Raw genomic sequence first — 27,987 nt, 5'->3', positions numbered from 1 at the left:
GTCTTCCAGTGTCAGCCGTGGATCCAGGAGGACCCCCAGATTGCGCACCCTCTCCGAGGGAGCCAAAATTTCGCCCCCTATAGTCAGCGATGGAGTCAGCTGACTATGCCGAGGCGCCGGCAGCCACAGCCACTCGGTCTTGGAAGGGTTGAGCCTGAGTCTGTTCCTCCCCATCCAGACCCTTACGGCCTCCAGGCATTTAACTAGGTTTGTTATAATTCAAGTTTATTTCCAGATATATAATTTAAAAAGTTGGATATACTCAAAGTTAGCCAGATTTGATTCGTATTAAAATCAGTGCAATAATATCTTGACCCAATGCAATAATGTCTTGAGCCTGATGTTCATGGAGAAAATGTGGCTGCTAAGGATCGACACTGGCTTGATGGCACATAATGAAACTGGTGTGCATATCCTCTTCAAAATAAACCAGAGTACTTTACAATAAAAATAATAGCAATGAAAATTAAGCAACCAATTAAATAGCAATTTAAATTAGAAAAAGCAACAGCTGTTCAAATAAAAAGAGGTGATGGAGGATACTCTACATTGTAGCCAGAGGATCTTTTAGTTGACATCTAGGAAATATTGCCGTTGGATAGTCTTTCATAATATGGACAGTTTTTCATCCATGTGTTGAATTTAGACTATGAATTGTGTATAAATGAATGTTCTAGTTTTTCTATGATAAAAAAACTTTCTGAGATATTAAGATTAAATGGTATGGCATTGGGATAATGCCACCCAGCTTCTATTTTTTTATTAATTTTAACACAGTTGCTCCTAAAAGAGCCCAAAGCAGTGCCCACAAACCAGTAAAATGTTATGGTGATCAGCATTTATAAAGGCATATCCTATGTGATCTGAATCCCTTACTTTTGTGGAGACATTTTTTTAGAAATCAAGTATAGCTCCAGACTGTATAAATATCAGTCAGTGAAGAGATGCAAATCTGGTATATTTATAGTGTGCGTTTTTCACCTTCCTCATGACTTTGTTCATGTTTCTTGTTTCAAGAAACAAGCTTCTTGTTTCAAGAGGATTTTCTGTATTATCCTTACCATTTAGATAGTGGTTCTCTCAAAAGATAAACACATTACATTCCTAGCTTTCTTAAAAATTCTACCTATATTTTTGTGCTAAAAATGTTATTTTAAATTAAGCACATATTTTAGACCTTGTGAAAAATATTTTAAGCACTATAAAGATAATCAAAATGTTTTGTGCGATACATTTTTATACTAATGGGTATTTTTGACTAGGCAGTATGGAAGCATTGCAGTGTGATTATTAAAATGAATTATTTTCGGTTTTTATACTGTTTTTGTTATATAAAACAGCTAATCATCTGATATCGTAGTAATTGTTCAATATTTTATTCTTGTCAGTTGCAAGAAAAAATATTTCTGTCCAATATCTGAGAATATAACACATTTTTTTTAAATAATATATTTTTCCCTGTGGATTGTAGAGAGAGTCATAGAATGTGCCCTGAAGTAATTTTAGATCCTTTTATAGATTGGGCCACTTCTGGAATTTGAAATAGGTTATAAAAAGCCTTTCTGAGCTCTTTAGAAGGACTTTCAAGGTTGGAACTTTGATGACACATTTTGCGCACTTGTAAATGGCTAGGTATCTTTCGTGCAAAGTGAATTACTTATTTCTTTCCATTTTCATCCTGCAGGTGTTTGAAAAAACCTTTGAGAGGAACAATTCGAACCCAACGTCACCGGCAATCAAAGTCTCCAGTACTCCATCCTCCTAAATTCATCCATTGCACTAAACAAATGCCTTCCTGTAGCCAACCCATCCACAAGAACCTAACAGATGCTTTTCAAAGCAACAAAGATTTGGATGTGCTGAAGAAATTTTCTGAAAATGAACTGGGCAGTCATCCTCTAGAATTTGGCAAGAAGGAATCAGATGTCAAAGATTCCGAGGCATCCATGATTGGAATACCAAAGAATATTTCTGAAAATATTGGTAGTGTTCTTCCCACAGAAATTCTAAAGGTCTCAGATCTTTCTGATTTCCAGTCTGTGTCTGAACAAAATAAAGGGAATTTTTGTGCATGTGTAAAGAATGAATGCCAATGTAAGCAATGGCAAAACCTGAATGTGTACATGTTTTCTGACATACAGAACTCCCTCCAGGGTGTGTCTGAAAGAGCAGCACATGTGCAAGACAGTTCACAGCTCACATCAAGAATTTCCTCCAGTTCTCTCAAATCTTGCTCTGAACAAGCCAGAGCTCATGTAGATGATGTGACTATTGAAGACCTTTCAGGTTACANTTCCTCACAACCAAATAAGTTGCCTTTAACCAGGCTGTATGCTGCAGTTGTATTCTGACCCACTACTCAACTAATGGGAATTGAACCAGGAGAAATTCAAGAGACTGAACTACTCACAGTGAGATTAACAGCCAGGTTACATAAGCACTATTAAATAATTCAGTTTTAAAATAATATGAGCGTTCTGGGATTTGCGCAAGTATATGTAGCAGGTTTTTATGTATGCAGTATAAAAATTAAACTCTAAGAACTTGTCTTGTTTTCAGAATTCTGGGTCCAACATTCAGTTAAGTTTTTTTTTGTTGAAAAAACAGGTTGTTTAATGTAGCTTCTGTTAATTATCCATTTGGCAGGTGAACATCCCAGGAAGCAGTCTTGGTGTATCACTTCCTTTTGTGCTTTCTTTGTTCTCTGATTCAAGAGTTAGTATGTACTTCAAATACATTATGACACACCCATCCTAGATGAGTCACAATGACATCAAATAGGCAACTAGGAAATGTGTCAGTTAAACAATTTGAGCAAATGAACATCAACTGAGTGGAGCAGGGAGGGAGTTGTGTCCAAGTGAGCCTTTTTCTGGCAGGTTTCTTCTTTTGTGCCAATTTAAGGGTTATAAAGACTTAATACTTTAACTTTTATTGTTTAAAAAATTAACTTTGTAAACTTAAATACTTAAAATGTTTTCTGGAGGTCTTGTATATACAGGCAGTCCTTCGGTTATTATGGTATTGGGACTAGGATTGCCATCGCTAAGTGATGTGGTCGTAAAGCCCAAGGTCACTTAACTGCATTTCTTGGTGATGTAAACTTGGTTGCCATAGTAACCCTAAGAAGCATTGGTTGTTAAGTGGGAAGAGGTGGCAGTTCCAGGCTAGGGATGTGGGGGAGCTGTGGGGGAGTCTCAGAGGCTTGGGAGGTCCTTGGAGGGCCATTACAGGATGCATGTGATTTGAGGGAGACCAGGGGAAGAGTCTGGGAGGGGTCGGTGGAAGCCTGACATGGGCAGAGGGGTCCTGAAGGGAGGAGAAACGTGGGAGCAACTTACTAGAGTGACTTGCAACTTTCCCTGCCGGCTTCCCCATTGATGTTTCCTATAGGAAGCTGGCAGGGAAAGTTGCCAATGGTGATAAGATGACCGCAGCTCCCTGCAACATCAGAATCACAGCCAAGCACTTGAGCGCCAGGAATCATGATCACTATCTGTGAGGAGGCTGCGATATTTCAAATTTCGTCCTACGTCTTATTTTTTCAGCACCACCATAAATTTTGAACGGTTGCTGAATTAATGGATATAAGCTGAGGATTACCTGTATTCTATATTAAATAGTGGACATTATCTAATGGGTCCCTAGATATTGACTTCTGCCATATATCTTTGATCAGTTGAGGCTTTTGCATAATTCTTTTAGTAAGAAAAGATGGAGACTAGCTTATCTGTCTCCTGCAGCCTTTGCTAACAGGACAGTACTGTATCAGTCAATTTTGGAATATTTTGGCCAATAAACTGCAAGTGTAACCAAAGGCCAGTTGTACCCCATGCACACTTATGCTATTCTGTGCAAACAAGGATTTTTAATCTAAAGATTACCTTACAAGATCATATACTATTGCCCACATTTCATCAACTAGGAGATATATGCCATATACAGGTACACACACAGTACTCTAGATACTGGTTTGGATGTAAACATGGTTAACTCTCAGATAGGAAGCATTTACTTGGTATGCTTTATGTATGTGTTTATGTATGTATATACTGTCCGTATAATAAATTTTGAAACCTCCATCTCACAGAGTGACTAAAGAAGACTTGGCAAGTTTCGAATGCAAAGTCTAAGACCGTGGTGGCGAACCTATGGCCCGGGTGCCAGAGGCATCACTCAGAGCCCTCTCTGTGGGCATGCGCGCCGTTGCCCTAGTCCTAGGCCTTCAGCTGGGTTTTATAAAACCTTTTCACTTTAGGCCTCCACCGCCGTGTGCAAAAAAAAAAAGGTTCACTCAGTCAATTTCAACTTCTCGCAGGAAAAAAAAAGATCTTGCAAAGTTGAAATTGATTGATTGAACTTTTTAGTCCTACCCAGTCTGCCGTTACCACCGTGGCCACGCCCACCCAATTGGCCACACCCAGCCAATGGGCCACACCCAGCCAATGGGCCACACCCACCCGGCACTTGACGTTGCATAAGTGGGTTTTGGATTGCAGTTTGGGCACTCAGTCTCTAAAAGGTTCACCATCACTGGTCTAAGAAATCTAATTCATTTAAAGGCTTTCCTAACCTTGAGTAGGAAATGGAACATAGTCCTAGCACATCTGGAAAGTGCCAGCTTGGAGAAAACTGAAATAATTTAACACTACAACATTCTGTTCAAAATATCTCTCTCTCTCTCTCTCTCTCTCTCTCTCTCTCTCTCTCTCTCTCTTGAGAGAGAGAGAGAGAGAGAGAGAGAGAGAGAGAGAGAGAGAGAGAGAGAGAGAGAGAGAGAGAGAGAGAGAGAGAGAGAGACTGCAGCACACACACACACCATTTTGCATGTGGCCTGTGCTGGGCTCCCGAGGCCTCCCTCAACCCCGAGGCATCCCTGTGCTCTTTATCAGGGACTCCATTCACTTAACAACCTTCAAGATCACTTAACAACTGCAGCTGGGATTGTGGTCATTGAGTGAAGTGGTCATGTGACATTTTGCCTAATGACTTATTTCGCTCTGCAACCAAGATTCTGATTTCAGTTGTTGAGGACTACCTGTAAAAAGTATTGAGGCACTAATCTACAGTTAGTCAAATTTATTTTTACATTAGATGCCTGGAATTTCATCCCAGTTCATTTTTTTATTTATCTGCAAAGGGGAGAGAGTGCAGTGGATTGTTCTCTAACAATGTTGGAGAATGAGGAAAATCTCCAGGCAGCTTTCAAAAAGTTAAGAGTTGATTCAGAACGGTAAGTAACAATGTAATTAATCAGGAAGACCTGAGTATCTTTGCAGTATAAAATATAAAAGACGGATCAGATCTGTCACCTGTTACCTTCATCCTGAGAAGTGAAATATATATGATCTTGTTCTCTATATCTACTACTCAAAACTATACCATTTCTGTTCTGCTTCCAAGTACAATACCCTTTTTGTGGGTTTAGAACACTTAGTAAATTCTGATCTATGCTTTCTTTAAAGGTATAAAATACTTTATGTAGTGGCTTTTTCATATGAATATTCATCCACCCTCCAACTCAGTGTTCATCAAAATGGGGCTGTTTTCTTTTTCCTTGTATTTGAGAAACTGCCTATTTCCTGTGCTATTGGTCCAGCCAGTTCACTCCAACAGTATTGGCATGCTCTAGGTTCCTTCCAGTTAACCAGTTCTATCTATCAGGGGGTTTGAAAGATGCCTTTTCTATGTCTGTCCTCTTGAATCCCCCTCCCGAGTGGCTAACCTCCTGATGGCATTCCAGAGGCCTTAAGACTTGGTTGTTCTCCCAGGCTTTGAGCTAAGGTAGTTGGAACCGAATATAATATAATTATATTACATAATATGTTTGCTTTTGTTGTCTAGATCTGCCATTTGTGATACGCTTTTCTATGGTATATTTGTAAACAACAACATTTGTATGTGGTGAGCTAGAGTCTGTTGGAGCCAGGTGGAATAAAATGAATACACAAATAAAAATAAATAAAGTGAACAGTGGTGTCATTACAATGTTTGTGCCTGGCTTCTCTGGCCCTCTCCCTAAAACAGCTATTTTATTGGGTTTTTTTCCCCCACAATCCTTTTTATAAAATGCCAAATAAGCCCCCAAGGTGAGGGACACCTGTTTCTTCATCCATTACCTTTTTTCTTTTCATAAGTAGATGGTGCAAATTGGGAAGCTAAAAGGGAAATACTCAGTAATATTACTAGGTCATTTTTAAATGCAGTGTAACACTGCTGTTATGTGAATTGCAGTATCTCTCTGTATATTTTCAGGTGTAATTCAAAGTGCTGGCTTTAAAGTCTTTTGTGGTCTAGGGCCAGTTACTGGTAGTACTGTTTATCCCATCAGATCTAACAGGGTGGATGCTCTAATATGTGGAGTCATGCCTTCTTTTCGGCTACCCTATGAAACAGCCTCCCCCCATCCCCAAAATACGAAAGGTTTCAACCCACTTGGCCTTTTGAAAGTCTGAAGATCTTGATTTTCCCCAGCTGCTGGGCCAGGATGTTAGATGAGTCCAATATATGTGCAGTTTGATTTCTTGGTTATTGTATTACAGTTATTTTAATTCTCTTTGGGGATTTTTGCATGATTTATAAAGATTTTATTATGTTTATTACTAGTTTAATATTAGTACAAGTTGATTGAACCAAGGTGGTGCAGTGGTTAGAATGCAGTATTGTGGACTAATTCAATGCCAGGGGTTCAATTTTCACCGGCTCAAGGTTGACTCACCTTCCATCCTTTCGAGGTTGGTAAAATGAGGACCCAGATTGTTGGGGGCAATATGCTTAGAGAGGGCTGTAAAGCACCGTGAAGCAGTATATAAGTCTAAGTGCTATTGCTATTATTGTTAACTTTCCAAAGCTCATATGTATGAAAGGCAGCATATATATTTTCTAAAATAAATGCAACTGTTGTCAACGCTGCTAACATCGGATGTTCTTGCTTTGACAACAGATGGAAATGCAGCCATTTTTCTCTATTGCTTTTAGAGTTAGTTGATGCTGGAGGGGGAATGTGGATGAGAGTCCAGCTAGTCATAACAATAATAACTCAGCCGTGGGAACCCAAGGTCATTGGGCCCGAGCTGATAGAGTTTTGGCGGATTTATGACTGTTTATTGGAGGAGGGAATTGTGCTTTATTACTTTGTATCCAGGGGAGGGGAATTTAGTTTTTGGTTTCGACTATGTAGTGCTGATAATTTATTTCTCGAATAAAAGATTCTTTAAGATAAACAATGCCTTGAAGTTCTTTTGAAGAGTTTTATCTGTCGGAACCATGACAACTGTACTATATTATTTTCTGTATAAAATAGGTAGCTAATCCCTAATATCATTTTTCCAGTATGCTGTTGATACAAAGAACACTTGTGAGAAAGCTGGTTGTAAATATTGTATATTTGCAATGACAATATTATTGTGAATTATGCAAAGCAAATTGATTGAATCTAGATTATACATTCTAAACTTATTTTGACATATTTTTTTCATGCTTCAGATCCACTGCTTCTCTCCCTGTGAGTGAGGGGGCATCTCCACAAACATTTGTAGAAAATACAGATGAATCCAAAGTGAAGATGACATTAGGATCTAAAGAAAGTTGGCACTGGTAAGAGGAATTGATTCTGATTAATACTTAGGATGAAGAAATGCTGAAGTGTTTTGTTAAATATACTGGCCCACGTAACTTCTTAGAATGATCAATTGGAAAAAAAACATAAATGAAGGTGATGAAAGATGCGAGAGTTTGATTTAGTAGCATTACTATGTTTTTATGAATGTTGCAATTGAGTTATATGCAGTTGTTCTGCATGGCATAACAGGTTGTCAGTTCTTTGCTTTCCAGATGTGGCAAAAGGAAGAGAAATTGCTGTAAATAGAATCTTTCTCTTACAAAATTGAATCGTATTTTCTTATGTTAGACTACTACTTTGGATGCATCGGGAAGGAAGCTATAGGACCATGTCATGAATTCAAATCCTAGAAATGGAAGGTTAGGGCCAGATATTTCTATACAAGTTATTTAACTAGGTTTGTTATAATTAAAGTTTATTTCCAGATATATAATTTTAAAAGTTGGATATATTCAAAGTTAGCCAGATTTGATTCGTATTAAAATCAGTGCAATAATATCTTGACCCTAGTGCAATAATGTCTTGAGCCTGATGTTCATGGAGAAAATATGGCTGCTAAGGATCAACACTGGCTTGATGGCACATAATGAAACTGATGTGCATATCCTCTTCAAAATAAACCAGAGTGCTTTACAATAAAAATAATAGCAATGAAAATTAAGCAACCAATTAAATAGCAATTTAAATTAGAAAAAGCAACAGCTGTTCAAATAAAAAGAGGTGATGGAGGATACTCTACATTGTAGCCAGAGGATCTTTTAGTTGATATCTAGGAAATATTGCCGTTGGATAGTATTTCATAATATGGACAGTTTTTCATCCATGTGTTGAATTTAGACTATGAGTTGTGTATAAATGAATGTTCTAGTTTTTCTATGATAAAAAAACTTTCTGAGATATTAAGATTAAATGGTATGGCATTGGGATAATGCCACCCAGCTTCTATTTTTTTTATTAATTTTAACACAGTTGCTCCTAAAAGAGCCCAAAGCAGTGCCCACAAACCAGTAAAATGTTATGGTGATCAGCATTTATAAAGGCATATCCTATGTGATCTGAATCCCTTACTTTTGTGGAGACATTTTTTTAGAAATCAAGTATAGCTCCAGACTGTATAAATATCAGTCAGTGAAGAGATGCAAATCTGGTATATTTATAGTGTGCGTTTTTCACCTTCCTCATGACTTTGTTCATGTTTCTTGTTTCAAGAAACAAGCTTCTTGTTTCAAGAGGATTTTCTGTATTATCCTTACCATTTAGATAGTGGTTCTCTCAAAAGATAAGCACATTACATTCCTAGCTTTCTTAAAAATTCCACCTATATTTTTATGCTAAAAACGTTATTTTAAATTAAGCACATATTTTAGACCTTGTGAAAAATATTTTAAGCACTATAAAGATAATCAAAATGTTTTGTGCGATACATTTTTATACTAATAGGTATTTTTGACTAGGCAGTATGGAAGCATTGCAGTGTGATTATTAAAATGAATTATTTTTGGTTTTTATACTGTTTTTGTTATATAAAACAGCTAATCATCTGATATCGTAGTAATTGTTCAATATTTTATTCTTGTCAGTTGCAAGAAAAAATATTTCTGTCCAATATCTGAGAATATAACACATTTTTTTTAAATAATATATTTTTCCCTGTGGATTGCAGAGAGAGTCATAGAATGTGCCCTGAAGTAATTTGAGATCCTTTTATAGATTGGGCCACTTCTGGAATTTGAAATAGGTTATAAAAGGCCTTTCTGAGCTCTTTAGAAGGACTTTCAAGGTTGGAACTTTGATGACACATTTTACGCACTTGTAAATGGCTAGGTATCTTTTGTGCAAAATGAATTACTTATTTCTTTCCATTTTCATACTGCAGGTGTTTGAAAAAACCTTTGAGAGGAACAATTCGAACCCAACGTCACCGGCGATCAAAGTCTCCAGTACTCCATCCTCCTAAATTCATCCATTGCACTAAACAAATGCCTTCCTGTAGCCAACCCATCCACAAGAACCTAACAGATGCTTTTCAAAGCAACAAAGATTTGGATGTGCCGAAGAAATTTTCTGAAAATGAACTGGGCAGTCATCCTCTAGAATTTGGCAAGAAGGAATCAGATGTCAAAGATTCCGAGGCATCCATGATTGGAATACCAAAGAATATTTCTGAAAATATTGGTAGCGTTCTTCCCACAGAAATTCTAAAGGTCTCAGATCTTTCTGATTTCCAGTCTGTGTCTGAACAAAATAAAGGGAATTTTTGTGCATGTGTAAAGAATGAATGCCAGTGTAAGCAATGGCAAAACCTGAATGTGTACATGTTTTCTGACATACAGAACTCCCTCCAGGGTGTGTCTGAAAGAGCAGCACATGTGCAAGACAGTTCACAGCTCACATCAAGAATTTCCTCCAGTTCTCTCAAATCTTGCTCTGAACAAGCCAGAGCTCATGTAGATGATGTGACTATTGAAGACCTTTCAGGTTACATGGAATACTTCCTGCATATCCCTAAGGAAATGTCGCACATGGCGGAAATGATGTATACCTGACCCTAGCCGACAAAGGGCTTTGATATCTGCCTTGAATCATGCTCCATCTCAGAAGCAGCTTGCTCTCTGTGCTTGTAATAAAACCACTTTGCATTTCAGGCAGACTTCTCGTTTTTAATAGATCAGCAACTGAAGTAAATTCTAAATCAGAGGATAGCAAATAGCAAGCCCAGGAAATAACACCATTTTTGTAGGCCATAGCCACAATTGGTAGTTTGGATTAACTGGCTAATATTTTTATAGACAGTGAATTGTAAAATAATCTAGAGCGAATTCAAGCACTTTCCACATCTGATGCTAAGTACTGCCTATTGTTTATGTTCTATTGACTGTATATGTGTGTGTGTGTGTGTGTGTGTGTGTGTGTGTGTGTATATATATATATATATATATATATATATATATATATATATATATTGTGTGTGCAAGCACACATTTTAAATTATAAAAAGCATAGTATTTATTTCAATTTGACCTTTGTGATTAATGCAGAAGTCTTTTCCTGAAATCTGTTGAATTGAATACATTATCTGTAATTGTAGGAGTCAGTGATGTTTTCCATCTCTGTATTCCTTTCAATACAACCTAAAACACCATGTTTTTAAAGGGAACCCTTCCAAAGCATCAATATTTGGATTTTGTGGTTAATGAATAATGGTAGATATTAATATTCAATCACATATGTGGCCATTAGATGTCAGCTTTGCTCCATATCAAAGTAGCACCCTTTTTTTTACTAGATTTCATACTTACACAGAGACTATTCTGTTCAATCTACTTGCAATGTATATCTCAAATGCAGCTCTAAAGTCATTTTCTACACTTATTTCTGTGACAATGTGCTAGGGACAATATGTTTAAGCTATATGGATTCTGTGTGAAAGAAGCCAGTCTGTTTTGGCAAACTTAACTACTTTCAAGGCAAAGTCATGTGCATGGAGTCTTGGTTTACTTGTTAACCTACTTCAATTCACAAATATGTCTCTAACTTAAAACCAGAAATTCATTCAAAGGTGAAAGAATCCAGTTCTCCCTTGATATAACCATCTTAGTGGAAGCCAACCTTAAAAGCTTTATGTCACATAAGTACAGGTAGTCCTCGATTTATGATCACAATCAGTCCAAAATTTGTGTTGCTAAGTGAGATATTTGTTAAGTGAATCACAGCAGTTTTACGACCTTCTTGCCACATTTGTTAAGTGAATCACAGCAGTTGTTAACTTAGTAGCACGGTTGTTAAGTGAATCTGGCTTCCTCATTGACTTTGCTTGTCAGAAGTTCACAAATGATGGTCGCATGCAACTGGCAGTTGCCAAGAGTCCAAATTTTGATCATGTGACCATGGGGACACTGCAACTCCCATAAATATGAACCAGTTGCCAAGCGTCCAAATTTTGACCATATGGCCATGGGGATGCAATAGCCATGTGAAAAACGTCACTTTTTCCAGTGCTGTTGTAACTTCAATCAGTCACTAAACAAACAGTTGTAAGTTGAGAACTACCTGTAACCTATCCAATTTCTTACATCTAATGTGGCAATGGCTAATGTTTACATGGTGTTTTCTCATAATTCAGTTTAGTGTTGTCCAGCTGTTATGGGAATAAAATCCACAGAATTTACAGTCAGAATACTAACTAGAGATTCAAGGAATTGTAAATCATGGGGAAGGCAGCCATTACTTTGTTCTGAGGTCTCTTGTTTTCTGGCCCAGAACTTCCTATGTTTTATACTGCTAAGCAAGGATCTAATACAGGGGTCTTCAAACTTGGCCCTTTTATGACTTGTGGACGTCAACTCCCAGAATTCCTCAGCCAGCGTGCCTGGCTGAGGAATTCTGGGAGTTGAAGTCCACAAGTCATAAAAGGGCCAAGTTTGAAGACCCCTGATCTAATAGCTCCCTAGGAAGATGCTACTCTTGAGATAAGCATTTATTTGCAATTGCCCGGAGTCAGTCAAGGTTTATTGCTTCTCTGTTATATGAACATTATTGAGCTGCTTTTCTGTGCGGCTTCCACACTCTAGTTAGGGTTGTAAAAAAACAATTGCAAATCACAGACAATAGGTGACTTGGAGGTGCTTGAAATGATTTTCTTTCACAACCCAGACAAATATCAGATTTGTGGATGGCAGTTCATTGCAAATATAGTATATGAAGTGCTTTGAGCATTTTCTGTATTGTGTACTTTGCACTGTGCAAGCAATTACAGTTTTGAAACTAATGAATTCTTGGCAATAACTGTTGAAGTGGCTGTATAACGTGTCAGAAGTAACATCTCCACTTTTTCCTCTGCTCTTGTATAAGACCACCTGTTTCCTGTACATTCTCAGGAAATAAGCATGATTTCAGCTTGCATAATACAGAGGGAGTTCTCTGGGTTGAGTATTATAGAATTTGGCTAAAAATGATTTGCTTTTTTAAGTGAAGAAAGAAATCTTTTAGTTATTAAATTAAGGTTACCAATTAGTTTTCTTTAACAAATTTTCTACTAAAATTTTGTAACAGAAATAGAAGTTTCTCATTTGGATTCTTCAATTATAAAAATATGCTTGCTAGTGAAGGTTTATGAGGTTAGCTTTACAATTAAAACTCAGAAATATAACTAACAAAGGGCAAATATGGCAAATGTGTATTGGTGCTTAATGAAACCCCTCAATATAAATCAGGCATGTCAAACTCGCGAAGTCACGTGATGCATCCGACCCCCCAGGCCGGCAGTTTGACATGCCTGATATAAATTGATCAAATATCAGCTTTGGCCAACTTTCCACTTGAAATATTTCTAAGTGAAGGCTGAAATTGCTCTATATTCCAAATTGTCAATGTGTGTCATGGGTAAAATACTAAACTTAGAGGAAGACAATTATGAATTAAAAATAGTGAGTTTGTGTTTGGGAACTCAGACTTGCTTCTCCCATATATGATATTGGACAAATTATTGTCTTTTAGTGTTACACATTTGCCTTACTGTGAAATACTGTATTTTTAGACTGGCTGCATCCACTAGAAATTTTCTAACATTCATTTTGTGATTACAATTTTGATGCTTTTAAAATGCAGATGTGCCCTCTGTTCCAAAAGGTTTGGTATTCTTGTCATAATTGTTTTTTTAAAACTTTCTGGAGAATTTTGTTTTTTACAATTTTGTTGTTTGTAATTGTTTTGACTTTTTTAAAGAATTACAATTGGAGTATTTGTGTACTTTATTTCACCTACAATCATGTAAGTTAAGTTTAATTCCTCCTATTCAAATGGGAAAACCATGTCTTTTTACTGAACAAAATCTTTGTTGAGGAGAAAAATGATTGCTGCCCAAAGCTTTCTGGTGGATGTTCACACAACAAACTTAACTAGGTCATTTCTAGACCCAATGTATTGGCCAGTCTCAGTTATTTAAGATTAAAAAAAAGATCATTTTAACCCCAAAGTAAAAAGGCTGAATTGTCATTATCATCTCTTGATCATAATGTGTTGTGTTATGTGAACTCCGATTCAGTCACTTTGTAGTTGCTGTGTTTACATCAGTGTTTCTCAAACTGGAGAACTTCTGTGGACTTCAATTGCCTGGGGAATTTTGGGAGTTGAAGCCTCCCACATCTTAAAAAGTATCCAAGACTGAAAAACACTGCTCTTTGTAGTCACTCTTCAAGGAAATGTACAGCAACTCTTTTGCAAGATGGATTGGACTGGGAGAAATTGGCCCAAAGTCACCCCTGAGCCTTATCATTAAGCAAAGAATTAGGTTTCCCCCCCAATCCCAGTTCAACACTCGGATACTGATGAAGCATGCTTGTGATTGCAGCTGTAACGGCAGAGAAAGAAAGCTTCCATAAGAGCGAGGAGCATAAGAGTGTTTTTTCTGAGATCTTCTGAGTAACCAACGCTTATTAAAAGCTCACGCCCGCACGGCGAATTAGTCACGTACAGTTGCTACAGTGAGTGGAATCTGCGGCCGCAGGCAAAAGTCTGGCTGTGGCTTTTCAAAGCCATTTGCCTATTTCAGTGGTTCTCAACCTGTGGGTCGGGACCCCATTTGGGGTCGATCGACCATTTCATGGGGGTTGCCAAGCAAGGCTGTCCGCCATTTTTTTTGTCGCCATTTTTTTTGTCCGCCATATTTTTCCCCTTTTCTGGCAGGTGCCTTACCTCCCTTGGGCTGGGCCAGCTGGTGGTCGGCCTGCTCCGTCTCTGCCGCTTGCCAGCTACGCCTCGGCCGGCGCAGGGGGCGGAACCACGCATGCGTGGCGCTCCCGGGCAGGGAAAGTCCTCAACTTACGACCGGTTTAGTCCTCGACTTACGACCGGTTTAGTCCTCGACTTACGACCGGTTGGGGTTGCGGAATTAAAAAGGTTGAGAACCACTGGCCTATTTGCACCTGGCCGGGCTCCCCGCGGCACAGAGAAGGTCAGCGGCGAGGAAGGACGCCTTGCGGCGGCGGCGCTCGCAAAGGGAAACCGACTTCCTCCAGTGGCGAAACCGAAGGGTTGTCTTAAGGGCCAGCGGGGGAGACAGCGAGTGCATAGTCCCAATTTCCCCAGGGAAAAAAATATTGGAAGAAAGCTTGGGTCCGAACGGCTCTACCGTTGACCGAACCTTCCGAAGAGAGCCCGTTGCCTTCCCGGCCCATCAAAATGCGCTCAGCCAAATTCACAAAAACCCCGGATTCGCCGGTTGCGCCCCTTCCAGTCCTGCCTCCTAACCTCTCGGTTCATGGCTCCATTCATGCTCTCCTGGTCCCCACCCTCGTGCCTAGGAGAAGCGGCTTCTAGCGCAGCCCTACTGAAAACTTCGGCGCAAACAGGCGGGCGGGAAGCGCGACCCTCGCCTCCCCCTCCACCTCTCCCCCCCTCCATCCTCCGCTCCGTCGTTCCCAGAGCTTCCCAGGCTGCTATTTTTAAAGTACACACTTGCTTCCTCGGTCCCTCGCCTCCTTCTCCTCGAAGATTATTCATTTTTATTCCGGCCCCGAAGGGGTGGTTCCTCTCTCCTCCGTAAAAGGGTCCTAGAAAGGGGGCTGGGCGAGGGGGTCTATTTTAGGAGCAGCTCTAGGGAGGCGATGGCCTTGTTAGGGCAGCTTTGACCTTTTCCTTGGCAGAGGAGGAGGCGAAAAATAGGAAGAGACTCTGGAGGAGAGCCGGAGCCGTGGATAGCCTGCCCTACGGGATAGTACAAACGCTGGCATCGGCCGGGGCCGGGATTTCGGGCATTGGGAACTAAGGGAAAGAGGAAAAGCAACGAGGAAGCAAGCAGTCGGGATAGGTACAGTCCGGGAAGGAGATTAAAGAGAGAGCCCTCCTGCAGATCTGCACGGACCCTTAAGGAAATGGATCGTGGGGGGATTTTTGAGGAGACTGCAAGGATGATATAAAGCCAATACAACTATTGTAGTGGAGAGAAAAAAAAGTTACAACTCTTGCCCGAGGTCAAGGATGTAAAGGCTAGAACTGTTACAGCTGAGGGGGAACTTCAATCCTATTCTTTCCAAGACCAGGGTGTAGTTTGTATCTCTAATCAACCTCTCCATGCCTTCTTGGGTAAATGGTTCTGTAGAACCAAGCAGGGCTACTTTCTGAGTTCCCTGGCCCGATCCTGGCCTCCGTCAACAGGGACTTCTATCCCACAGCAATTTCCTGTTCTTGGGCTCTTGGAAAGTGGTTCAGCTGAACTGGCTATGCAGCAGTTGAATCAGGCTCTCGTACTTCCAATAATGGAGCCATAATCTGGCTAAATAGGCAAGAGAGAAGAAGAGGAAGGAAAAGAGGAACAAAAGAGAAGAGTGGCTGTCTAACTTTGGTTGTGTACCATGAGTGGTGGAAGATTTGATTTTGATGATGGAGGAGCCTACTGTGGGGGCTGGGAAGGTGGCAAAGCCCACGGGCATGGCATCTGTACTGGCCCCAAGGGTCAGGGCGAATACTCTGGCTCTTGGAACTATGGATTTGAAGTGGTGGGGGTATACACGTGGCCCAGTGGCAATACCTATGAGGGTTACTGGTCTCAAGGAAAGCGCCATGGCTTAGGGATTGAAACCAAAGGACGATGGCTTTACAAAGGTGAATGGACCCATGGTTTCAAGGGAAGATATGGCATAAGGCAGAATATCGGCAATGGAGCAAAGTACGAAGGTACCTGGAATAACGGGCTGCAAGATGGATATGGCACAGAGACTTATGCTGATGGAGGTAAGACTGGCTAAGATGTGGTTGGCTGCCAGTTCCTTCCCAAATGGGGCATGGACAATGTGCTATGTGGGCTAAGAGTCCCAAAGCTGCAGTCTTGAGGGAAAATAATTCAGTTCTGATTCCTGAAAAGAGGTGACGTGAAAAGGCCTTGGAGTAGAATGTAATATTTAATCTCTCCAGATGTGTGTCTTATTCATGAAATTGCAGCTGTACATAGTTTTCCCTCTGTATATAAATGAGTGTGTGTATGTACAAATTTTGCATTTTACATATATGTCATATACATGTCCCACACAGTTTTCCCATCACCATTTCTGAATTAATCTGTGTATTTGCATCTTACCTGCATTTTACGGCTTAATTATATTTGGTGTCAGCTGCCCAATTACAATTTGACTCCTGATACAATTCCATCACTGATTAATCTTCTTTGCAGTGCAGGATGTGTCAGCTCGAAGCTCATTGGATAAGCATTCATTTCATAGTATGGTTCATTCTTTGCTGATTGGTTGAGCATCCACCATACAATTCACATAGTATCTAGAAGTAGGTACCAGCTCTTATCCAGCAGACGTGATGAACAAGGAGATGCTTACCACAGGATCAGAAATCTTGAGAACAACTTAATAAAACCCAGTGTATCAAGTATGTTTCTCTGCATGATCACTGGTCCAAGACAAACTTTGATATGCCAAGATGTGACTTGTTTGGAATATTGTATCAACCCAATATTGTGATTAAACAATTTGTGACTAGAAACCATGTCATTACATAAGTGGCTCATTAGGAAACCTCAAATATTTGCACTTCTTTTCTGGAAAATTCAAGGCAAACTTCAAGCAGTTAGATATATTGCATAGTCTGGTCATGATTCTTGGTAAGGAAGAAGATTGTTTAATAATGATTTTTTTCAGCTGTTCTAAATTAAACAACAGTATGTTTACACATTTATTTGCATTTTAATGTATTCTGTATATAGTTTGACATGGATTATGGACAGTACAACTGAATAGCTTTTTGTGTGTGTTTAACAAAATAATGAGTGCTTAGTTCCGTCCAACAAATAATTATGTGGTTGAGAGTTGATGTGCAAAACCCAAACCCAAAACCAGACAAGCAATGAGAAAGAGTGAGGCGCTGCTTGGATAAATGCACAGCCATTAGAAACAACTGAAAAAAATGTTCACCAGCAGGTGTCAAAATGTACTTATTGGTGGTACATTTTTGCCATGTAAGTTTATCTGAGACTCTAGGCCAGTGGTGGCGAGCCTATGGCATGGGTGCCAGAGGCGGCACGTAGAGCCCTCTCTGTGGGCACGTGCGCCGTCGCCCCAGTCCTAGGCCTTCAGCTGGGTTTTATAAAACCTTTTCGCTTTAGGCCTCCGCCGCCGTGTGCAAAAAAAAAAAAAAGGTTCAATCAGTCAATTTCAACTTCTTGCGGGGAAAAAAAAAGATCTTGCAAAGTTGAAATTGATTGATTGAACATTTTAGTCCCACCCAGTCTGCCATTACCACCGCAGCCACGCCCACCCAATGGGCCACACCCACCTAGCACTCGACAATGCATAAGTGGGTTTTGGGTTGCAGTTTGGGCACTCAGTCTCTAAAAGGTTCGCCATCACTGCTCTAGGCCTGTTCGACTTATATATCACTGGGGTGAGCAGCTTATGCTTATTTTCCATTGAAAACAAGAGAAATAGATTTCTAAGTGAAAGATGAAAAACTTTTGTTCTTATTTGAACAAAATATTCAAATGATAGCTGTAATAGCTAGGAATAGATAAATTGTAATCTTATACATACTCATCTGTATGAAATTCAGTAAGTGCTACTGAATTTCATGAGACTGAATTACAGTATATGGAGTACATGTAGGACTTCATTATTAATGAATGAAAAAAACTTGAGACATTTCTTATTACTGACATGCACAATAGCTGTCTAGTATTAAATTATACCAATACCTCTTAACTCACATTGAACATTTTTAAGGCATGGGTTATTTGTGATGAAGATTGCATTAGTAAGTTATGTTCCTACTGTGCCACTCAGAAACCAGAAGATGAATTTACCTGCACAGCTGCTTCCTATCTGTAGGATATTCCAGGTTGTCATTAGCAAGAACAAAAAAATTATATGGTTTATGCTACATGCTTTAGAAAAAAATTGTCTAAATCTGATGATGAATGTGCTTGTCTTCACACCTGAGTGCTTCAGTTGCGTATACTGTCATGAAGTTATTTTATATTCTACAGCTACAAATCTTTTATTTTTCTGTTCCTTGCCAAGGAGAGTCTGAAGGGAAACATTCTCATTTTTAATTCATAATTTGTTATGAAATAAACTAATAGATCACCTTTGAAAAAAAGGTATCAACTTATGAATATTAGCCCATTGTACACTTACAATGGTTGCACAAATGTTAATATCCTTATTTTAGATGGAAACATTTCTTCCACAGGTCTTTTATGTGGCATTGTAATGCAGTTTCCACAATGGCTGGGTTTATACTCAACCATTAACAAATCCACACAGAATTTGAATTAGCCCAAGGAAACTACCTTACAGTTTAGTATGATCACATTTGTTTGGATTTGGCTTAGTTTATTCTGTAGACAAAGACTGCTGTGGTTTATTCAATAAATCATAATGAACAGAAACATTCCATAGTGCAGTTTGTAAACCCAGCCAAAAACTGTTGCCTCAAGTAGTGTTAAAATATGGTATGGATTCAGCAGAAAGATAGGAGCTCTTTGTTAGTTCTGTTAGTAAGATGATAGATGAAAAAAGCTTTAGAATGAAGTGTCTATCATAAATAGTTTAGCATCCCCCAATCTCAGATGCTAAAACAGGATTAGGAGTGATGAGAGCTACAGTCCAATAGTATAAAGTGGACTATAGAATCTCCATTCAAATTCAGATACTACATGCATAAGAGTGTCCCACTTTGACACTCTTTCGCAAGGCCCTGAAGACCTGGTTTTGCCAATGGGCCTGGGGACACCTGAGTGGGATGCTATCAAATGACTTATCTGATAGTTATGTGCAGGGGAGTGGAGCTTATTGCTTCTTAGTTATTTTTATATTGAGTTTTTTTTATCTTTGTAAACCACTTGGAATCACTGAGCATTAGTTGGGCAGCCATATACATTTTTGTTCCCCTCTATGGGGGCCTGCATATATAATCATAGAATTAAAGATTGAAAGGGACTTTGGAGAACATCCAGTCCAACTTCCTGCTTAGTGCAGAGAAATCTCTTATTTTTGCTCTGATTGATGTCCATCCAGCCTCTTTAAACACACCCAGCAAAGAAAAGTGTCACTTTCTAAGTCAATCTGTTGCATTGTAAATAGCTCTTTATCATTAGGATTTTTTTTCCTGATGTCTGTCCAAAATCTGTTTGTTTGTAACTTAAGCCCACTATTTCTTGATTTGTTTTCTGAAACACCTTTGAACAATTCTGTGCTATGATAGCAATTTGGATACATGGAGAGTTACCAAGTCTTCCCACAGTTTTCTCTTAAACATATCCCAAATCTCTCCATGTTTCTTGTATTTTTCCCCCCCTTCCAGGCCCTTTATTCTCTTAGTTGCTGTCACTGATCTGTTTCTGTTGGTTAAAACCCTTCAATTAAACATGTAGCCAGAACTGGATTCTATGTTGATCTTACCAATACATAGCAGAGAAGAACCACATTTCACTTGGTCTGAACACTGTGTTTCTTTTGATGAAGTCTATGACTGAATTTGCTTTTTTTTAAAAAAAAAAAAGTTGCATCATTCTGATGGCTAATATTCAAGTTGTGATCTATCAAGATCACCTCATCTCTCAATCTCTCCAAAGATATCTGCTGCCTTTTAAAGTTAGCTTACATCCATCTCTGGAAAAGAGGATATTACAATAACAGGTCATGAATTGAAGAGTTTTTCCACCCAGTACAAAACCTAATGGCATCTAATAAGTCTTGTAATCCTCCAAAATGTGGTTTAATCCAGATTGTTGTCTATTGACACAACAATTTCTGAAGTACCATTATATCTGGAATGCACTGAGGAAAGCTGAATTAAACACTTCTCCACTCTTGAATAGTTTGCAAAACTATGTATACCTCTTTGTGCCTGCGCATGCTCATGTGTCTGCATACAAACACACATACAAACATATATACTTGTATACAGAAAGAGAGAGAGAGAAAAAGCGAGCGAGAGAAAATAGATACTTTAAACAAACTGTATTAATATATAATGTATAAATTAAAATTCAGAAATACAGTCTGGAATACAATCTTTGAAGCTACTATTTAAATCATATTTGATGGGAGAAGATAAGAAAAGAATTATCCTTTTCTGTGCTTCAGAAGCTTTCTTCCTTCCTTACACTCTATAGTAATATTAAATTCACCTTTATAATATTCTACATATTGTAACTATTCTGCAGAATTGCTTCCTAATTCGATTTCCTTTTTAAAAGAATCCTGACATTTCAATACAGGATTTTCATTTTTTAATTGACCAAATGCCTTAATTATTTGTACCTAACTTCCTTGCCCTGTTCTCATGATTTTTTTTTGTACATTAACCTTTTTACAAGAATTATTCATTAGCAATTTAGCTTAAATGTTAAATTTACATACAGTATACTTGAGAGAAAGGGAAAATCTTGTAAGGATATTTTTATACGAAGTGTCTTCTGGGTCTTAATATTACAGCATAATAGAAGGCAGTGAAAATTAATAAGGAAGAAATTGATCAAATCAATAATCTTGTCTATAAGGTGCTCACTTGTTTACACCCTATTGTAATTCATTCCAGAGTCTTATCTATTGTATTTTGTGTATTTTTTTCTGGACTCTTCCTTGTTTTTTTAGTGGGTTTTTTTTGTAGATCTTTAAGGATTATTGTGCTTTGTTGATATGATAGACCTCATTGGTGAGCTATGGGGATCAGAGTCCATAAAAATTCTTCATTTGTTCTTGGCCCTTTGCCTATGAGAATGCAAATCCTTGGGGGAGCTACTGTCTTTTTACTGGGAATAAATATTTATATTTCTTTAGCATATTTCGTTCCAGGATACCCAAGTTGAATGAAGAGTAGGGGAGAGTAGTTTACTAATTTTGGAATGGAATTTGAGACAGTGTGTGAGGGATAGAAGAAAAGTTTCGGGGGTGAAGGAGTAGTGTTGTTTGTTGCTGAGGTAACCATGTCAACAAAAGGTGGACAATGAAGCAAGATAGAATCTCGAAAGTGAGGAAAATTAATGTTTGGTGCTAATTGGGGGGAAAGGGACCAACCTTTTTCTGTGAAAAGTTCAAATTCGCTATGGAAAAGAAGGGTTTTTTTTAACATTTAAATAGTTTTCAACTGACAATTCATATAACAAAAGAATGATAAAGCATGGAGTACTGTCATCCAGAACAATGTTAGAGATAGATAGATAGATAGATAGATAGATAGATAGATAGATAGATAGATAGATAGATAGATAGATAGATAGATAGATAGATAGATAGATAGATAGATAGATAGATAGATAGGACAGACAGACTGAAATGCTAGCCATCTTGCCTTAGTCAGATATGTAAAACGTTTGCAAATATTGAGATGAAATTTAGTTGCCCCTCAATAGCTATTTAAAAGATGTTTCATACTTCTACAAGTTTTGCAGATTCTCTGAACCAGCTATTTCTTATATAGAAATTGAATGATTTTGCTTACTGTATATAGGACTAAACTCTTAGAACAGGGGTGTCAAACTCAATTTCATTGAGGGGCGCATAAGCATTGCGATTGCCCTTGGGGGGGCCGGGTGGGTGTGGCCAGGGTGGGTGCGGCCTACTGGGTGGGCGTGGATGGAGTGGGTGTGGCCTACTGGGTGAGCATGGCCAGCTCTACATCGTTCGCGTCAAGGGTGCCTGTGGGAGCCTGGGCAAGAGTGGGACAGATCTGAGGGTCTCTGGCAGAAGGGGGTGGGACCGGGGCAAGCGCCAAGGCATGGTCCATTTCTTCATTCCTCACAAAGGGTGACACCTCCCCAGCATGGACCCAGGGGGCAGGGCCACGCAGCAGGGGCTGGTTCCTCGCTGTTTCTGGACGGCCTTGTGGAGCTAAGACTGAATGCATTTCAGCATAGATGGCCATCACAAAATTGTACATTGGCTCCCGGCCGGCCTGGGCCAGGGATAAGGCAGCGGGGGCCGTTCCCTCACTGTTTCCAGGATGGCTTTGTGGGCCACATGAAACCACTTCGCGGGCCACATCCAGCCCCCGGGCCTTGTGTTTGACATGTCTGTCTTAGAGCTTATCTGTACTGCCAGGTTGCCCTGTCACTATAATAGAAAAGCAACTGTTTCTGGAGGGCAAAAATGGATGATGTTGTCCATTAATTAATCCCCCATTCACCTTCAAATTAATTTCAGAGCATGTTTCTCTCTTCCACTTCCAAAATACTCTTTTTCATATTTTGTTCATTTGAGCTAGAGCACTTCACTTGGTGGGATTCAGCTATTTATCGACTGCTTTGCAGAAGAGTGGCTTTTTCAGCTGAGCTAATGCTTCCAATTCTGTATCTCCTTTTTCCTCTGTTGCTGAAATAATGAAGTGATTGCAATCTTTAACTTAAGAAAAAATTGGTGATTTAAAGTCAGCAGAATATTTTTAATTCTATGTTTTTGAGCAACTAAGTTTCCCCTGAACTTATTTTTTTTTAAGTCCAAGGGAAAACTAGCTACACAAGGAAAGTAAAATAATAATGTAAAATAAAAACAATAATGTTAAAAAAATCTGTCAAGTTTTGAACTAGTAACCTTCTCTCTACTAAACTGAAATCTTAACCAATACCATATTTCAGCAGTGCTAGTAAAAGGAGGTACAGAAACTATTACAATGGAATGATATGCAAAGAAGGTAATTTTAAAACTGTTTTTGACTGTATTTGATATTTTGTTTCTTTCTATTAATTCAATGTAATGTATGTGAGTATCTCTCTCTATATAAAACCATGCTGACATACATACAAACACACACACACCCAAGCACCCCCCCACACACACTTTAAGTATAAATATGTTTAAGTTTGGTCACCATGAAGTAAAAAAGATGTTGAGACTCTAGAAAGAGTACAGAAAAGAGCAACAAAGATGATTAGGGACTGGAGGCTAAAACATATAAGGAACGTTGCTGGAATTGGGTATGTCTAGTTTAATGAAGAGAAGGACGAGGGGGGACATGATAGCAGTGTTCCAATATCTCAGGGGTTGCCACAAAGAAGAAGGAGTCAAGCTATTCTCCAAAGCGCCTGACGGCAGGACAAGAAGCAACGGGTGGAAACTAACCATAGAAAGAAGCAACCTAGAACTAAGGAGAAATTTCCTGACAGTTAGAACAATCAATGGAACAACCTGCCTCCAGAAGCTGTGAATGCTCCAACACTGGAAGTTTTTAAGAAGAGACTGGACAGCCATTTGTCTGAAATGGTATAGGGTTTCCTGCCTGAGCAAGGGGTGGGCTAAATGACCTCCAAGCTCCCTTCCAACTTTATTATTATTACTATTATTATTACTACTACTATTATTATTATTGTTGTTGTTGTTGTTGTTGTTGTTGTTGTTGTTATTATTATTATTATTATTATTATTATTATTATTATTATTATTATTATTATTATTATTAAATAAAACCTTCCCATAGTAAGGTTGGTGATCATTTTCCTGGAAGAGAAAAGTAGAAGGAAACAGCAGTGAGGGAATTGTCTAATGCAGTATTTCTCAACCTTAGCAACTTTAAAATGAGTAAAATTAACTCCCAGAAGAATGTCTGGGTTGAGAATCCTGGGAGTTGAAGTCCATTCATCTAAAAATTATTAAGGTTGAGAAACACTGGTCTAATGGAAGGACACTGTTACTCATATTCTCGCCTGAAAATCTTGCAACCTGTGTCCAAAGTGTTTTAATTCAGACAGGCTTAGGTAAAGCATAGTGTAGGAATAATTTAAAGTTCTTTAGAGAGTGCATTTGTTCTAAATGAAGAACTGGATTTATTCTAAGGGCTAGATCCAGCACCACTTAGCCAGGTAAACCAAATTATGTCAGGAGAAGGGTTTATGTGAAGGATTCCATTCCATTATTAAATGCCTGCCCCTTATGCCTTCTTATCTATACAGGACAAAACAAAGATCTATATTCCTAGTTTAGCTCTTCTTATAGTACTTTTGTTCATTTGGTGTAATGTCAGAGGTGCTGGCACGTATGCAAATGCCTTACATAGACAGAGGCATGAAAAAAAGAAACACCTAGTACTCTTCATCTTACTCCAAATGTTCCTTGGAAATGCTATAGAGTGTGCCAAAATTGGTGAGTAGTTACTCCAGAAGTGTAAAATCCATTCTGCAATCTGGGTGACAATGCATCGAGCCACCTGCTTGAACAGTGACTCTTGGAATTGCACAAACTGAGAAGGTTGTCCTCCATGGTCCCCATCTCCCCATGCTTCCTCCATGTCTTCTTTTCACTAATATTTATTTAAATTGTGGTATTTACTGCCCCAGGATGTGGTGGTGGATTAGACAATTATCTGCTATGAGTAAATAGAAAATTCATGTTCAGAGACAACACTATATTTATGAATATTAATTTTGGGTAGCATGCAATGCACACTGTTCTAATGTTCTACTTGTGGACTTCCTAAAAGCTCTAGTTGGCCATAAGTAAACAATGCAGAGAAACAGTAAGTAGGAGCTAGCACTCTTTTCTTTGTGACATCAGAAATGAACTTTAGAATTTATTTATTTGTATCCCACTTTATTCCCGTGTAATAAAAATTAGTAATATTCATTTTTTTAATTCAGAAGGCAAACTAATCAAATGAAACTTTTCCCTTTCCTTCCATGAAATATTGCAAATGAAGAGCAAGTAATATTGTGTGTATGTCATAAAATATTATTTTATTTTGATATGATTTACTTTCAAAAAGTTCCTATTTCATGATGATTTCCCTTTTTTCTAGGCTTTAGAAACAAATTATCTAAATTGAATACAACTCTATTTTAGTCCTAGTGTACAAGCTTGAATAAATGTATACGCATGAAGAGAAATTGCCAATACACTTTATTCTCCCCATGATCCATATTTGCCATGTTGGATAGTAAATCCATTTAAGTTGGAGTATTATTTACAGTAATACTGAAGATTTTAGTTAGATAATTTCAATGTTTACTAGGAAATCAAGCTGTTTTATGCTTATATTCTTTAAAAAACAGCAAAGGATTAGAACAATCACCACCTGTTTACTAGATTTGTAAACCTTGCCCTGATGAGTGATGTGCTTTTATGTATGGCTTCAATGAATATCACCCTCAGCAGAAGCAGCGTACCGAAGCTGGCTTTAATCTCAGAGGGGATGGGAAAATTGTATTTGCTGACTGGGAAGAAGGTACAGCTCTCTTCTTGTTATCCTGCAATAAGGAACCATTTATATGAGAAGACGGAGAAGAGGCTGTGGCTGCCTGAGTATATATGCTTTCATATGCATTCCAGAGAAATTTGATGTATTTGATTAGTTCTTACTTTTGATTCCAGGTACCTATCAAGGCCAGTTCACCAATGGCATGCGCCATGGTTATGGAGTCCGTCAAAGTGTCCCATACGGCATTGCAGCTGTGGTCCGCAACCCTTTAAGAACCTCCCTTACGTCCCTACGGAGTGAGCACAGCAATGGCACACTGCTACAACATGATTTGCCATCAGCAAACCAGGAACACGTTCCCATATCACCTACCATAACTCGGGGTGGCTTTGCTCTCAGCTTGTATGCAGATGCTGATGCTGGCAAATTAAAGAAGGGGGGACTCTTCAGGCGGAGCTCCTTGTTCGGGAAACTCAAGAAATCTGACTCCAAGACCTCTTTGTCCAGCCAAAGGAGTCGACTCAGTTTCCTTAAGAGTGAGAGTGGGATGAGCTCTACAGGTAGTGATGCTGCCTCCACTGCCAGCCTAGGAGAAGGAGTGGAAGGAGAGGACTTCCCACCTTTTGATGCTGACATTGATGCCACCACCACAGAATCCTACATGGGAGAGTGGAAGAATGACAAGCGTTCAGGGTTTGGCATAAGTGAGCGATCAAGTGGCCTGAAGTATGAGGGCGAATGGCTGGATAACGTGCGGCATGGATATGGTTGTACCACGTTGCCTGATGGGAAGAAGGAAGAAGGAAAATATCGCATGAATGTATTGATCAGAGGCATGAAGAAACGGGTGATACCTCTAAAAAGTGCAAAGATAAGACAGAAAGTGGACCGGAGTATAGAAGGTGCTCAGAGAGCAGCAGCCATCGCCAGACAGAAATCTGAGATTGCAGCTTCTAGGTAAGGATCATGAACTTGGAATTTTTGGGTGGCTGTAAAAGTAAAAACAACATCCAATTCTATTTGCAATTGTTGATCAAAACTAAAACACTCATTAAACTGAACTTTCATTTGTAGAAGAGATCTGCAGAAAATATAAATTTCCCAGAAATTAACTATCTGCATCTAGGAAAGGAAAGAAAGCATTTTGCATCCAGGGTGTTTAATATGTCTCTCATAAATAGTGATAGAGAAATTTGGAAAGATAATAGATGGAAAATCTGTATGTCTTGTATTATAACTCAGCTTCATGCCATGGCTGCCTACATCCAGGTCAAGATGTATTTTATATAGGGGGAAAGGGCTTTTGAAGAAAACAAACCAACATTTCAAATTATTTAGTTTTCTGCCAAGGCAAATCTTGACTCTTTATTATCCCCTCTTACTAGCAGCATTTTTCCAATGTTTTAAACAAAGATCTTAGTAGAGTATTGTTTCAAATAAAATTTTGAACTAAACAGAGATATGCAATTGTAATCTTCATGGCATCAGTTTATATCACTGTTTCTCATCTTGGCAATTTTAGCTTATGTAGAATTCAGCTTCTAAATTTCCCAGCCAGCATGGACAGATCTGGATGAAGAGAATATTTAACCGTAAAGAGCTTAATTTGCTTCTGTGAGACCATCCCTGCCTCCTTCAGACTTCTTGGAGTAACCATAAGAATACTATATTGAATGATCTCATGACTGATCCAACATGGCTAGAGAAGATCCCTACAGTGTGCAAAGGGCTGCCATAGTTTTAAACACACCAAAAGATCTTAAAGGTTAAAGAGGAAATAGAAAAGACTTGTAGTTTGCATTATAAAACAAATATAATCTCTATGTGTATCATATATGTTTTTCTGGGGAAGAACAAATGTTGTCTTTAATTGGAACATTTATATGGCTGCTCAGCTTGGACAATGTATCTCTGGGCAGTATATTAAAAAAAAGATCAGGTAATAAATATAACCCTTCATCCCATTAAAAACCAACTAAGACACTAAAATAGCAACTTCATTTCTATTAGCATTAATTTCTGCTAAGGACAGCACTTTGATCCGTATTCAAATTCTTTTTCATTCATTCCTGACTTGAATACAATACATGGATTGTTTAATGACCACAAGAATCAGTGTATTTACAGAGAGATCAACTGGATCTTACAGGCTGCATGGCATGTCTAAGCACGAGCTCCTGGGGTTGCAACATTGGTGGCAAATTCTAGCAACCTTCCAGGCCCCTTTTGTTAAAACT

The 27,987-nt window shown here is 38.7% G+C and overlaps 3 protein-coding genes across 3 annotated transcripts in view; all 3 read left to right on the top strand.

The window, feature by feature from the left end:
- LOC107300330 (oxidative stress-responsive serine-rich protein 1-like) overlaps positions 1-2,351 on the top strand; it is a 5,677-nt gene extending 3,326 nt beyond the window's left edge. The window contains exon 3 of the mRNA XM_015829666.2: positions 1,685-2,351. Within this exon, the coding sequence (XP_015685152.1) occupies positions 1,685-2,351 (667 nt within the window). The remainder of the gene's footprint in view (positions 1-1,684) is intronic.
- Positions 2,352-5,165: 2,814 nt separating this feature from the next.
- LOC107300455 (oxidative stress-responsive serine-rich protein 1-like) lies at positions 5,166-10,167 on the top strand. The gene is made up of 3 exons (XM_015829782.2): positions 5,166-5,233; positions 7,486-7,596; positions 9,498-10,167. Exons 1-3 carry the CDS (start codon positions 5,172-5,174, stop codon positions 10,165-10,167), a joined length of 843 nt encoding a protein of 280 aa, XP_015685268.1. The 5' UTR covers positions 5,166-5,171.
- A 5,081-nt stretch (positions 10,168-15,248) lies between these two features.
- JPH2 (junctophilin 2) overlaps positions 15,249-27,987 on the top strand; it is a 59,557-nt gene continuing 46,818 nt past the window's right edge. The window contains exons 1-2 of the mRNA XM_015829688.1: positions 15,249-16,351; positions 25,924-26,707. Of these exons, the coding sequence (XP_015685174.1) occupies positions 15,973-16,351; positions 25,924-26,707 (1,163 nt within the window). The 5' untranslated portion in view covers positions 15,249-15,972. The remainder of the gene's footprint in view (positions 16,352-25,923; positions 26,708-27,987) is intronic.

The sequence above is a fragment of the Protobothrops mucrosquamatus genome, unplaced genomic scaffold (assembly GCF_001527695.2).
Source record: "Protobothrops mucrosquamatus isolate PMUCROS unplaced genomic scaffold, P.Mucros_1.0 scaffold_235, whole genome shotgun sequence".
NCBI classification, from domain to species: domain Eukaryota; kingdom Metazoa; phylum Chordata; class Lepidosauria; order Squamata; family Viperidae; genus Protobothrops; species Protobothrops mucrosquamatus.
Note: the sequence above shows the minus strand (reverse complement) of the source record. Positions and strands in the feature narration are given on the sequence as shown.